The 15,145-nt window shown below is 37.6% G+C and overlaps 1 protein-coding gene across 1 annotated transcript; it reads left to right on the forward strand.

The window, feature by feature from the left end:
- The first annotated feature begins 381 nt into the window (after positions 1 to 381).
- On the forward strand, positions 382 to 10,103 carry LOC140141936 (uncharacterized). The gene is made up of 3 exons (XM_072163819.1): positions 382 to 491; positions 6,677 to 6,913; positions 8,793 to 10,103. The coding sequence occupies exons 2-3, from the start codon at positions 6,702 to 6,704 to the stop codon at positions 9,196 to 9,198; spliced, it is 618 nt and encodes a 205-aa protein (XP_072019920.1). The 5' UTR covers positions 382 to 491; positions 6,677 to 6,701; the 3' UTR covers positions 9,199 to 10,103.
- Positions 10,104 to 15,145: the final 5,042 nt, after the last annotated feature.

Below are 15,145 nucleotides of genomic sequence, written 5' to 3' on the forward strand. Positions count from 1 at the left end.
GGTGTGACTAAATTGTAAATTCTCGTTGTGGCGGGGATTCACTGATATAAACTTAAAGGGATTGATATCATACCTCCCATACAAACATTTTGAAACAAAAGACAAAGCAAGGTAAGTAAAGTAAAGAAACCAACTATAGGCCTACCCCCTTCTTATAGCCAAGACATTTACTACTTGTATTGCATAACATTTGTGCCATAACTGTTTTATTTTTTTCCTGAGAAGTCAAAAAAGCAATTGTATCAATTTTATTGTTACACCCTGTATAATATGTAGGCCTATTATTATGTTTAGGATTCTATCAGGGCCTGGTATCATAGTACTTTATTGGTGCTGTGCGCCCGTAAGGAAGATACTATATCGTGTCCAAATAAGATCAAATAAGCGAGTATAACTAAACAAAGCCTGTAACCTTGCATGCAGCCGATACTTTCAACAGATCAGTAGAGAATTTTGACCTTGATACTACGGAAAATCTGTATTTTCATCAGGTAAAAATCATCTGTAGAATATAAAAGCTTCTTAGTCTTGTTTGCGACCATAATTCAACACAAGAAACCGCCAGATTCTGTCAAAATAATAGAGTTAAAGCCTAAGTAATGTACATTTTTTTTGTACGATACATGGATATCCGTCAAATTTTAATTTTGTTTGTTACATATATTTAAATTCTTTATTCAAAATGTTGAAATAATATTTATAAGTAATAACTGACGGGAAGGGTTGCTGTCCATTTTAGGTTGATATAACAAGGTAAAGTGTAAGAAACCCCACTGGTTATTTAGGCCATTTAACACACAGTTCTAGGGAGGACATAGTGCCGTACTATTACGCTATGTTTTAGATTTGAGAAGGATGTCGGTATTTACATCCGCTGTTTTACACGTTATTTTCACCCTTTTATGACCGTCTAAAATTCCCTTTGTGAACCTATAGGTGATAACCACTTACTTCTCACTCTATTGCAATACCGTACTTCAGGTTTCTCGATGTGCACTGAAAAAAGTGAAATTTCTTGGCCCTTTCTTGCGAGTCAGTTGGAGAGTTCCATACCCACGTTGTCCTGTCAAAATTGATCATGGTTGACCCGGTATGACCTGTGTCATCTTGCAAAGGATATGGTTCATTCCATTATTTCTTGAGGGAAATTCTAGGGAAATTCCACCGCGTATGTTCAGCACGTCCATCAATGTGATAGAAAACACCCTATTTGAGAAATGGATGATCAATATGCATTACGTATGAGGTCAACTCAATCAATTAACCTTTAGGGCCAGCCATTTTGCATTTAAAAATAAACAGGCAAGACACGACGAGATTGTGCTCAAGACGTGACTACAAATTGGTTTTTTTAACGAATGCAGAACAGCTTTTTACGTCGATTGCACACCCAAACCTTGTACTGTATACAAGCAACAATTTGGAGAGCTCATATATGCAGGTGAGACAAATTAAACTCAAAAGTGACATCAATAACACCATGCCCAAACGCAGTAGGAACACTTCAGTCGATTTTATAGTATGTATAATCGACTGAATATTCGGTCTAGGGAGGACATATTATCATAATTTTTAAATTATGATTTACAATAGAGCTGACTAAAGATCTCAATTGGGGACAACACATCCAGAAAGTTGTGACAACTTAGGCTAACAGAAACCTGAACATGGTTAGGAGGAACCTCAGCAAATGTACAACAAAGATCAAGCGCCAAGCTTACCTGTCCCTCGTAAGACCAAGTCTTAAATATGTGCAGACTGTTTGGGACCCTTACCAGCAGAAGCATATTGAACAAGTGGAAAAGATCCAGAGAAAGGCAGTGCGATTTGTAATGGGGAATTACGACAGGACAGCAAGCGTCACATCAATGCGAGAGAAACTTGAATGGCCAACCTTACTGCAAAGAAGATGCGTTGCCAGGCTCACCATGTTTCACAAGACTCAAAATGGTGCAGTAAACCAATCAAAAAAACAGAAAGAGGCATTATGAATTATAACTTAAGTTAACAGATCAAAAAAGGATTTAAAAGTTTGCCTTGCGTATGTTACTATTGTCTGTCAAACTTTTGATTGATTTTGAAGTCCCTCAGTTTTTTGTAAACAAAGACTTGAAGCATAAACTAAAGGGTAAATCTATTGTAAATAACTTCATTTCTCCATATTATAATCAATTTGTAAGTGGCTGCCATCTTTTTTGAACATATAACAATTTTAAAATTTTTCTTGAAATGTCTGTCAAATAGTAACATACGCAAGACGGTGCTGTAATTCCTGCTAAACTAGGGTGATACAGCTAATTATGCTACATGACATAGCATTTAGCTCTACCTAGCTTTGTGGCACTATCACTTTGTGAGGAGAAGCTTTTTGATGACACAATCCATTGTTAAGTGTTGTCTGTCAAACATTTGTACGCAAGTAACATACATAAGATTTGTATGTGTCTGTCAAAAGTAACATACGCAATACGTTTTCAAAAATTAAAAATCACTTGATGTTCACATTAGGCCGTATAAAATTAATGTTTTGGTTTTCGTCCAGAGGATTTTCATGAATTGATGAGGGAGGGAGGTGGTTTTTTTTTTTTTTTTTTTTTTTTTTTTTTCAATGTAAAATTAGCATTGTCAGTAGTTTTCGGTTTTTTCCAACAGTGCTCGAGGAAACGATGAGGCCTTTTTTTTTTTTTTTTCAAATGTGAGATTCTGAGGGATAAACCCCCTAGAGTACCACAAAAAGACTTGGAAGTGATGCTTGTTCTCTAATAAACTTATTTATATGTATGAAGATTTCATAAATCATTCCAAAGTCTTAAAAAATTGAAAAATCTATAAAAAATCAAAAAATCTGACAAATCCCAGAAATTGAGGAGGGAGGGACGAGAACCAAATTATTAATTTTACACGGCCTTATGATGATAGTTTAGAGTTTATAAAAGTGTTTTAAAACATGTGATTTATAAACTGCATGTGATCTTTATTCAATTTCCCATCTTGAACTACTGTTTTTGCCAAGTTATTATTCTGTATGTTACATTTGACAGACATCTTGCGTATGTTATGGCTTGACAGACACACATATTTTATTTATAACAATTTATCCTCCTTATTGTAATATTTGGACACATTTTTTTCCACAATCAGTTGCTGTAGGCCCTACACCTAAATAACCACAAAATACCTTATGTAATACTTTATAAATTTTTATTTGATTGCAGAAAATCATCAAAATTGTGTCTGTCAAATATAACGTACGCAAGGGCTAGAAAATTAAATTTGTGAAGTAAATGGTCTATAACTTATCTTTCTTTTAGTGTATTATGAACGATATATGTGCATACTATAATTTAAACCTGGTTGGAGACCAAAAGAAAAGAGCTGGAAAAATAATTGTGTGTTACACTTTTATGACACCTTAGCTTATTTTGAGCCAGCTTCTCCAGCTGTTGGATTTTTACTTGCACTGTAAATATTGTCTGCACGATTGTCTTGATGTGAACACATGTGATGTTACCTTGCCACCCTGGACAAGTATACCTTCTCCGTCCTGTTCCAGTATCAGCGTAGATGTATGTACATGAATGTGCTGAACTTTGCTCTGTTAACCTACAAAGTCAACAAATTTGGCAGATTTCATTTAGGTGCAAGTTGGGACATGTGTAAACATTACAAATATGAAAAAAAAAAGGTTTGAAAAAAATTAACCAATTTCATATTATAAGATCGTACATTTATGGCTTTAAAATGGTGACTGGTGTCACGTACTGCACCACTGCACAGTTCCAATAATTCATGAATTGATAGTGCCGTACTATTACGCTGACTTTCGTATTCGCCGAGGAGGTGCTGAGGAGGACAATTTCGACCTCCTCGTTTGTTTACAAACAGAGAGGTAGACAAAAGGCCTGTCAAAACTGTTCCGCTTGTCCACGACTCCAAATACTCAAGTATCAAAAGGATGGTCCACAATAGAGTGATTCACGCAACATGAATAGGGGATTAAAAAACCATGTGCTTCTTTTGTCCAATTTGGCATCATCAACATTTCGAATGGAAACAGTTCAGACCCAGAACAATAGAATAAATACCTCCAATGCAAAAAAATTGCAGGTGCCGCTGTCCGACCGAAAAACAATAGCAACGTTCTCTAGTCTAGCATCAAATACGTAACTATTGTGTGCAAATTTGAAGAGTTCTCGAGTAACCGGTTAAACAGGTATCCAACGGAGAAGGTCATTCATGATCCCATTGATCACAAAGTCTATCCTCAATCCAGGACACTGATAACCGATGATGTATATACGAGGATAGAACGTGGAGCTATATCTCTAAATGCATCAGAATCAGTGAGGCATGACACCATGTAAAGCAATGGAAATTCGGAAGTAAACAACGCCAATCACAACAGGTATAGCGCCTGAAAAAGTTGCTTTTAAATGACATGTTGGTTAGCAAATTTTGCTGTGAAGATACATACATTTGTACAGTTAAGGGGGTACTACATGTACACCCCTGGCACATTTTGTGCCTATTTTTGCATTTTTCTCAAAAGCTATACCAAGTAGTGCATTGGTGACAAGTAAGATATGTATATATTATAGGGGCAAGTAGCTATTGATTTATTGTTCAAATATTGGTTTTCCCTTATTTTTGACTGTAACTCCACAACTGTTGTCTGTGCTGAAATAAAATTTTCAGTGCAGTATAGTTGTAGTCCTTGCCCTATAATCAGTGTTCGATTTACCACCTGCATACCTGCACCAGTGCATGTAACATTCCCTCTGTGCATGCAGCTTTTCACTACCTGCCTGCACGCGTGCATGTACGATTTTAGCGCTAGCGATATGACAAGGCAATACAAAAGTAAACAAGCAGTCAGTCCGATTTGGAAAAACGCAATCTATTTTTAGCGCAACATCCTGACTTCATTAGAAGGGCTGGCGCAAATCGCGCAATTGACAATTCCCGATACCCCTATCACGTGAGAACTGTCACTTTTTTTCATTGACTTCCCTAGTCTTCTACACAGCCAGTTTGCATCGGTCTGATACTTGTCGGTCCTAACGAACATTCGAGATAGCCACATACAGTCTGGTCCGAGACTATGACTTCCCTTAGAGGGGCTAGCGTAATGTGATGTAATCCACCAATTCCCGATACCCTCGCACATGTAGAAGCTGTCATTTTCATTTTATTGAAAAAAAAGAACCGAATTTAAACCGTGGGAAATATTTGTTTACGCACGGAAAATAATCATAATAATGTCCAGCAAAAAGGAAATAGCTCAAAAACACTTGCATCATTCTGGAAATCGTGCACCTCGTCGGCGACTAGTTCTAGAACAGATGAAGCCACAGTATCCGTGTTTTGGCTAAGAAATCGGTGGGTGATCGGCATAAAAATGACAATGACAGTGGAGCCGGGAATATTATTACAAGCTTAACTGACAATGATCGTGATTCAATGTGATTTTATGTTTGCTTTAATTTTGGTGCATGCACACTTTTTGCTGTGCATGTAGAAATTTTGGGCTACATGCACCAGTGCAGGTAGGAAAAAATTTGTAAATCGGACACTGCCTATAATATACTACATGTATATCAATGCGCTATAATTTTTGAGAAAAATGCAAAAATAGGCACAAAATTGACCAGGGGTGTAGTGTAGTACCCCCTTAAGTCATCAAAATAAAATTTGATTAAACTTCACAAAGAATAATACGTTTGAAAATTGGCGATGATTGAATGACTGAAGTAGTTATAGTTCCACACTCTATCTTCTATCCACACAGTAACGTGTCATCATGGATAGTAGAGAGATTTCTCAATCAATGATCCCATATCCAATGTCATGTCATGAAGGTTGTGCGTTCGCAACTTCGCATTATAGTATGAAATACGCGAAATACGATCCTGTTTGGATCAAATACAGACTTACCGGTACAGGTACTGGCAGCTTGTTTTAATTTTGATATATTTGTCTTTGTTTAGGATACATGGGTGAACATAACTGGTACCTAAAATTCTTTTGCACTGGATAGGCAGGTTTCATATATGCCACGGGTCACTTGCCCTGGTCACTAGCCCTGGAGGCACAACAACGATATTGGAGCACATGAAAATGAAATATCACCCACAGAATGCTAGTATTCCTTACAAAGCATGGGGTGCCAAAAGATTCACAGAGGATGATATAGTTTGTTTGTCCTCCAGCACACTTGGCTGACTCTCAATGCAAGTCATTTTTATCAACCTTTTAACCTTTTGTGCAAGCGCCCTTTACCTTTTCTAAATCTTTATGACTAGAAGAATACATTGGTATAATTTTTTCACATTGAATAAAGCAAGTTTTGACACCTGCTTAAAAATACTACGACGCCCTTTTGTGGAGTTATTGCCAGGAAAGCCAAGCAGGGCTGTCAACTCGCACGCATTGGCTGTGAGTCAAATAATCATGGTTCAAAATGAACATTGGAGTCGGCAAATCCCGGTACGCCTCTGTCTCACGCCAAGCAAGTCCAAAAAGTTGACAGCCCTGAAGCCAAGTCTACCCTCACTTCTATGTCATGTCTCATGGTCTTGTATGTATGACTGCAACAAGTAACATACATGTATGGGTCAATTCATGCACACAAGATTGGACTGTTTTAAAGTATACTGTACCCTTTTTTTAATTGTAGATTTTGATGCATAATTAAAGTGAAGATGACCACACCTGATGCATCTGAAGACCAAACAAGTGTGCCAGCCACAGAATGTTGCGCAGAAGACAAAGAGAACCTAGCCCACTTGGAGGCATTGTTTGCTGACAGATTCACAGAGGAAGATGTTTATTATCAGCCCTATATAGGCAAAGATACAGATCCACCTCCAATTATTGAGAACTACTATATAAGGAGACCAAGACAGTATGACAAGTAAGCTTACTACCATCCCAAGTGGGGTCTCCCCGTCAGCCTGAAACACCATCAATCCGAATCTCTGTCAAGCCGAAAATCTAATTGAAGTTAGGGCTAGGGTTGGGGGTTGTCCCTCTTATCTCTTTCTTCCATGTCCCAAGTAAACAGGCAGTGTCTGCTTGAGTAATTAATTATCAGCAGTGTGTAAAATTCGGAGCGATTGCCGAATAGGGTGCAACTCCACTAGTCATATTACAAGACTGCCCTACCCCAACCCTAAACCCTAACCCTAAACTCCGTAAACGAGGACTGGACTCAAGTCTAGCAAGTTGCACCCTATTCGGTAATTGTACCTAAAATTCAGCCAAAAAGCTCCTAAAACTAACCTGTCCTGCCTGAAAGTAACCTGCCCATATAATTTATGCGAAACTTTGGTTTTGCTGTATCGGTACTCGGGTGCTGTCTTAGTGTTTAGTTATCAGTGGACAAAATTTCCAAGGTGGCCAAAATCGCAAACTACCAAAATTACTGTGAAATCGGACATTCCTAAGCGAAGATATTGAGTTCGTAAGTTATGGTATTATAAAATTGGAAATTGAGATATTGGCCTTTAAAAATATTATTGACAATGTTGAGAGTAGGAATTACCTTGAAAATTAAATTTCAAAAAATACAAAATGCCAGTTATATTCCGATCTGAAACTATCAGACAATATTTGAAACATTAATAACATCACAAATTCGCAACAAACCTAAATTGTGAAAATATCACCCCCAGGCAGATTTTTGGCTATTTCTCCACTTACTATCCTGCCCAAAAGTGTCTCCTTTTGACATGACACGTCACAATTGTGCACAGAAGGACAATAAATGTGCACGGAAGTTGAACTTTACATGTTTGGTAAATTTTGCTCTGGTATTTTTGCAGTCGGTGATAGGCGTGGGGGGGTAAATTTCCCCAATATATAGATAAGGGGGGATGGTCTATGCAATCATCTCCCCAATGTTGATGCCTGTATACTATAATGTGGGTTTCTGACCAAATTAACCTCATATATGGCCATTTTAGCCTAAAAAGTATCAATTTTTGTGCCCAGTGCAAATTTGTTCCACTTTTGCACTATATTTAACCATCATTTTAGCTCCAATATGGGGAAACTTTTTTAACTTGTTCTGTCACCAAAAGGTGCTGGATTAAATATACCGTACTTCAAGAATTTTTTTCCAACCCCATCCCCCAATGTCGAAAGGAAATTATTCTGCCTCATTGTACCACTTAATGCTCTGCATGCTAGCCATGCGCTTCAATGGAAAAAGTTCAAGTTTTGAAATATTTTCTCAAAATATCAAGAGCTATCTTAAGAACTAATGAACCAATGCTAGGCTTGTTTGTACTCATTTTAATGCATTTTTCATGCTGATTCCAAAAATGGTCATGAAAATTTACATTTCTGAATTTTTTATATTTTTTTATATTTTTTAAAACTTGTCGTCTGCAGTCGACACCCGTGTGCAGAGAGTTAATATAATGGTATTTACAGTGTTATATCAGGCAATAGATACACGGCTGGTTCTCAAAACAGTACCTTTATTCTGGATAACAGTAAAAATACAGTATATGCGGAGCTATTTTACCTACATGTATTTCACCTAAATGATTGAATGAATGAATACTGCCCCTGGACACTTGCAAATCTGGGCTCGAAATAAGGTGTTCCCTTCAGTCAAATGCCTTTAAAATATCCAAGGGCCCTCAACTTTTTTGTACACAACATGCCTATTTACCTAAAATCAACTTCACTGATAAATTAAAAAAAAAGACCCAGAGTGCCCTCTTGAAAGTAAATCTATTGATTTTGTTCATGATACTAACACTTGTTTGCCTTCTTTCTTGCAGCCAACGTGGAGGAGGTGGTGGCTGGCAAAGAGGTCAGAAGCGTAGTTATGATGACAGAGACAATTGGAATCGACAAGGGGGATACGACAGAAGAAGTGGAGGCTGGGATAGGAATAGAGGGGGTGGTTGGGGAGGGGGAGGTGGCAGTGGCGGAGGGTATAGAGATAACAGAAGGTATGATAGCGGTGGTAGAGGCGGTTGGGGTGGACATAGTGGGGGACATGGAGATAGAGGATACCAAGACAGGAGCGGCAATGAGGGTGGTCACTATGGACAAAATAGAGACAGATATCAAGATGGACATCAAGGACACAGTGGCGGCAGGGATAGACAGCAGACAGACTCATACAACAGACCAAGAAATCAAGGACAGTCAAATAAAGGAGGGAGACCAGAATGGGATTAACATGTATCATACTGCAATGGGAATGGTGCACTCACTTCAGCAGAGGTGCTGAGATCTTAGTAGGCAGGTTGTGTGTCTCTATTTAACATTGTGGGATCTTTGTAATATATCTTTCCCAAGATTGACCATGATTGTGACATCACCCATTGGTTTTGTGTGTTAATTTGTTTCAACTTCAATATTTTATTCATAAATTCTGGGGTATGATCCACAGTTTTACCAGAATTGAATACAGACATGTGTCTTCTCTCTGTTTGATGGATCCAACACTCCAGGATTTGCTTATTACAACATTGAAGTTGACAAAATTGTACACAAATTCTTAGGGAATAAACATTGCGGCAAACTAATTTCTATCAATGCTCAGGGTATACATCCAGAGAAGATATCTTACCCTTCCCAGAATCCTTTGCAACATGATGCATCGACCTCATTACATCAAATGACACTACATGTACTATTTGTACAGGTTCCCTTTGTTTTCATGTTAATAGAATGGCTATGGGTTGATAGTCAAGAAATCAACATAGTTTGCAAGGTCTGGATGTACTACATGTACGTTCATTGAGGTACATTTCGCAAATCGGTACAGAAAATTGAAATGGAAGAAATGCATTATGGGAAGTGTAAGCTATCTTCTCTGGTGCAAACCACCCCTATAGCTTTAGTATTGATCACATCTGCTGGATTTGTGAGTATTAGATAACTCTTACACAGGAGCAGTGCCACAGGGTTGGGGAGGGGACCCCAGAGAGTCACAGAATGGTTAGCACATCCATGCATGTGACAGTTTGAAGTATCACCAATTGTATACTTCATTAAAATATTTTGCAGATTTCCTTTTACAAATTAGGCGTACTGCTAGCTACTTGGCGTGTATTATTTTGCACAAGATCCTATACACACGCTTGTATATAAGTATTTTGCTGAAGGGTATATTCCATTTTTGTACCCTTTCAATTATTGTGAATTCATCAATGAAACATTGCCCAGAGGTTTTTTTTTATTTATTAATCATGTGTGTCTCAATGTCACTGAACTGTTGAGCCATATATCAAAAAGTAGGGGGGGGCAATCAGTTTGAGAAAAACATAGTCTCTCCATTAAAAGTAGTTCAAAAATAAACTTCATTTGCCATCAGAGAAATAAATAATGTTTTAAAACTTTATTATAACACTTGCAGTATCTTAAATATCATGTACTCTTTGCTCGGAAGAAAATAAAATAATGTTAAAAAACAACAGCTCTATGTTTGCACTGTATATGGGGCAACAGTGTGGAGGTCCTTGCATTAAGTCTGGTACCCATGCATGCTTGTTCATATCCTTAGATTTTTTCAGATAGAATTCTGATTTTGTTACCACTAGTAGGATTTGAATGTTTAATATTGTGAAACAGGAGCCAGTAATGGAAGGGAAACCATAATTTTGAAACGGGACTTTTTAAAACTTTGTTGAAATAACTGCAAAAGTAGTACCATTTCTCCATGCTGGTATTTCTCTTTTACTGCTAAAAAGCCTCACTTTTACTGCTAAACCCGCACTTTTATGGTACCTCGCCACATTCAAGGACACTCCATCCTGTGGATACAAACAATGTACACAAATATGGAATTTCAATCAACCAATGAACTAATAAGGATTTATGTATGAGTGATATAAAATAACTTTGCCATTTGGGCGCTGTTTTATTTTAGGTGCTGTGAGGACGTCACATATATCTAAATTCCTATCAGTTACTCTCATTAGTCATTTAAATTTTTTTTTTTTAAATGATTAAAGACTAGTTATCTTATTTGTGACACGATCTGGTCCATGGGGGCCAAAGGAGGCATTTTTTTTAATTGAGTTACTGTAATTATTACATTATACATACAATAGGCTATCATTTACTGAAAACACCAAATGTCTAGCATACCTGGTTCAAAAGTTATGAAGTTTTTAGATGTCTATTTTCTTATGTCTTATTGTTTTTTAACTGCATATTTTTACCTTTCTCTCAGTTTCAAATGTGCCGCCTTTGGCCCCCATGGACCAGATCGTGTCACATTTAACAAATATTAAGTTACCATCATGAAAACTCCCATTATTCTAAAATTAACAAAACTTGTGTAAAAGTTCAATTGCGTGTACTGTGATCACATTTGCATATTACGCTTTACACAAGCATGTTCCACGATGACGGGACCACTATCCTCTATTTTGTCATGATCGCATCTGGGAACCAATCAAATTTAACGCTTACAAGCTAAACCAAAACCACTGACTAAGACGCCAAAATACAGGGTATCTCCAAGAATTGTACCATCGGAAATTGTATTTTTTTAGTATTTCAAAGTGTGAAATCAACCACGGCGGGTATTAATGTTGTTTATGCCCAGACCTTGACCAATCACGCGCGCTGTTAGATACGGCATATGTATGAAATTCCATTCTGTTTTATTGTGGCATTAAATACTCAATATTTCAATTTTCTGATGTAACATTCTTAATTTCTTTCAGACACCCTGTAATGTGTCCTGGGCAGTAAAAACATCCATTCTTACTGATGCCTCAAACACATGAATGTAAAAGATTGGCATTACCCGTTATTTCATAAATATATAGTGTGCAAAATATTTTGTCAAAACTTAAATAACATTATGTTAGAATGCCTTGCAGCAAGTTTTCAACAATATGTTTGAATGATATTAAAACGTTTTATACCATTAATAAACCCTTTATATAACATACAAAATTGTTGTTGTTGGAAAGCTTATACTAAATGGTATACCATTTTTCACCAGTGGCTTGGCAATGATGTGGAAACAGCGTGTGCATCTTTTTAAAGGTGTGTGCTTGCAATTTGAGATTTGCAATTTAAATCTCAAGTTTGAAAAAGCTGTTTCCTTAATTTAAACCTTTACAGATAGTGTACACTAAAACATACTGCCCAGGGGTGTAGCAAGAGCCTTGGTATCGGCAAGGAGCAGTGCGGGTCCTTTTAAACAGGAAGCCCTGTCTGGCTAATTCTCCACAGAAGAACTGACAATAAACCTGTTATATGACAGACAACAGAATTTACATGGATAAATTTTAACCTTGACTAATTCCCCAAGGAACTTGAACCAAATGTGGGGCTTTCACCTTAACATCTCCTATATCAGCCCTTTATTTATTTTTGCTTTTGCTCAGGCCCCTGGACTTTGTCCACCCTCACGCTTGCTACGCCCCCATACTACATACATTCATGTAAACTTTTATCAAAACATTTTCTAAAGAGTAACAAAATCTTCATTAACAAATGTTACAAAATCATCCTTGGGCCAAGAAAACAAAACAGGTTGAGTTAAATATCCAAACTGCCCTGTTCAAAGGCAAAATGATGGAGCAGTGTCTTGCTAAGACAGTGTTACTACATGTAAGTGTGTATCGGTGTTTTACAACTTGACAAGCTTTACAGAGTAGTAGACCTTCTGTGGCATAGCAGAACACTTGCATGTAAACACAGATGACTTATTGTCACAGATTAGCTCCAAAGATGCCAGTGGATCATCCAATCCATCTGGGATTTTGACTTCTTCAAGCATTGCCTTCTGTGTCCAATAGACGACTCCATCAGTGTTACAGATGGCGAACTTTGCCTGTAACCGGTACCTGTCCACCTTTGAATGTGATGATGAGTTGACAAAGTCTGTCTCCTTGGAAGCAACTATCTCAGCTGATAACTTGTGTGGAAAACATGGAGAATTATTCTTCTGCAGTCTTAGGATCCACCTTTGTGGCTGCTGAATGCCTCTGCCTGTACTACTTGTTGCAATGTGTATCGGAGCAATACCATCTGTAAACTTAGACTGGAGATTCAATGCTTGGCCATACCATCTGCTTTCCTGATCGCTAATAGCAGCAACATCATCATCATCTTCCAGGTTGTTGGAGGAGAGAGCATTATGCCGGAAGGCTTCCATCAAGTCCGTCTTGATAGCATCAATACCAGCTTTAGTTACTATCTTGGACTTCTCAACCTGAAGCAACTGTGCGGTTGTCATCAACTTAAAATTGATATGCTTCATGATCAACCTGGTGCTTGCTGTAACATAAAGCGAATCTTCTGCAAGCAGTCGTGTCTCAACTACAGAAAAAAGCTCAAACTCATCTCTTACTATCAACAGGTCGGATTGTAAGATTGCAACCAACAGTTCAATGGGGACCAAAATCCAGCTCGCGAGTTCTGCAGCAGCTTCAATATTGCATGCAATCAAGGATGTGCAACTTGCTTTCATGCCATACAGTGAGAACAGAGAAGCAAATGGAAGCCAATCAAGGGCACAGTTTAAGTCTCCTTCATCTACAACCCCAATCATGAATCCTTCGCAAAGATCCATCAATAATGGTACATCATACTTATCAGCTAACATGAACATATGCACTACATTGTCCACTGTCAAACTGGTGTGTCCGCTATACAGAAAACCTAGAAATAATGGGAACACCGCTTGGCACTCTGGGATATCATGAAGCTTCACCATCCCATTCCTAGACTCTTTCCAGTCTCCAAGGAACATTTTCTTGAAGAATGAACTGGATGCCATGAGGGGAATTTGTGAGCAGGGATGATGCAATCACCTTGGACTAATTTCACATCAGCAGTTTCCTCATCACTAATGAGGTTGACCAAGTTGGTTAAAATGCCAGAGCCATTACTGACGTATGCTCTCTTGAGTCTCTTGGGGCTCCCTGATACACACGCCATCTATGAAAGGAAAAATATTTAGAAAATTATCATTCAAAACAATTGAAATATTTGTGATGTGGTATATTGAAAGCAGACACTTTTGGGCATGATCGTAAATGGAGAAATAGCCAAAAATCTGCCCGGGGTGATTTTTTCACAATTTCGGGGTTTTTTTTGCAAATTTGTGATGCAAATAATGTTTAAAATATTATCTGATAGTTTCAGACTGGAATATAACTGGCATCTTGTAATTTTTCAGCCATTTTTCAAGATCATTCCTACTCTCAACATTTTCAATAATATTTTTAAAGGCGGATATCTCAGTTTCAAATTTTATAATACCATTACTTACGAACTCAATATCTTCGCTTAGGAATGTCTGATTTCATTGGGGAAAACAGCATTGTGGAGCAAAATATCTTTATATTTAAGATATGTAAAAACCTCAAAATTGATAACCTGCCCAAAAGTGTCTGTTTTTGCACATTTTTTTAAATCATGCAAAGAAACAGAAAAAAAGTTGTTCACAAAGCAAGTGGCTGTTTTTTCCTCGCATTTCCACATGGAAACCATTTGTCCCTGTGTCCTCATGTGGCTGTCAAATAGACCCCCTTATGTTCAGTAAATCTGCCACTCAATGACCCCTTTTTTCATCAATTTTCAACAATTTTTAGCGTTCCACACATAATGAATGACCCCCTTTTTCGTCAAAAATTGCCACCGATAAACCCCTAGTGTCGTACTCCGGTAGGCACAGATACGTTGATCACTTTCATATTCATGTCACAATGGGGGGGGCAGTATTTTTGTCCACACAAGGGTCAAAAATAAAGTATTCCAATAAAAATGATCTCAAATAGTTTGCCCCCTTTCGATTCACTACCCCTTTTAAGGTCAGAGTAATGGGAGAGAACATGGACCTTTTTGAGCATATATTATTTCTGAATTTGATGTCCAAAGTATATATTATATAACTATTTAACTATTTTGGAAAGGAAATGAGTCTAGGAATCCCATGGTGACGTCAGATTTTGTTTTAATCTTTAGTTTTTGTCAAAATCCCCAAAATGCACTTTTTTACCCCAATTTTTTGTGACAAATTAGCTTTTTGCGCAGAAGAGACCCTAACCCTAACCCCTTTTTTTTTTAAATACGGGTATTGGTATTGTTTGTCCCAGCTGCGTGAAGCTACGCCAATATTCATGATAATAATACGATCGGTGAGCTAATACAG

Source organism: Amphiura filiformis, chromosome 20 (genome assembly GCF_039555335.1).
Source record: "Amphiura filiformis chromosome 20, Afil_fr2py, whole genome shotgun sequence".
NCBI lineage: Eukaryota > Metazoa > Echinodermata > Ophiuroidea > Amphilepidida > Amphiuridae > Amphiura > Amphiura filiformis.

Coding starts and splice junctions, on each gene's coding strand:
- LOC140141936 (XM_072163819.1), top strand. CDS start 6,702: ATGACCACACCTGATGCATCTGAAGACCAAACAAGTGTGCCAGCCACA. Junction 6,914..8,792: donor AGACCAAGACAGTATGACAA/GTAAGCTTACTA, acceptor TCTTTCTTGCAG/CCAACGTGGAGGAGGTGGTG.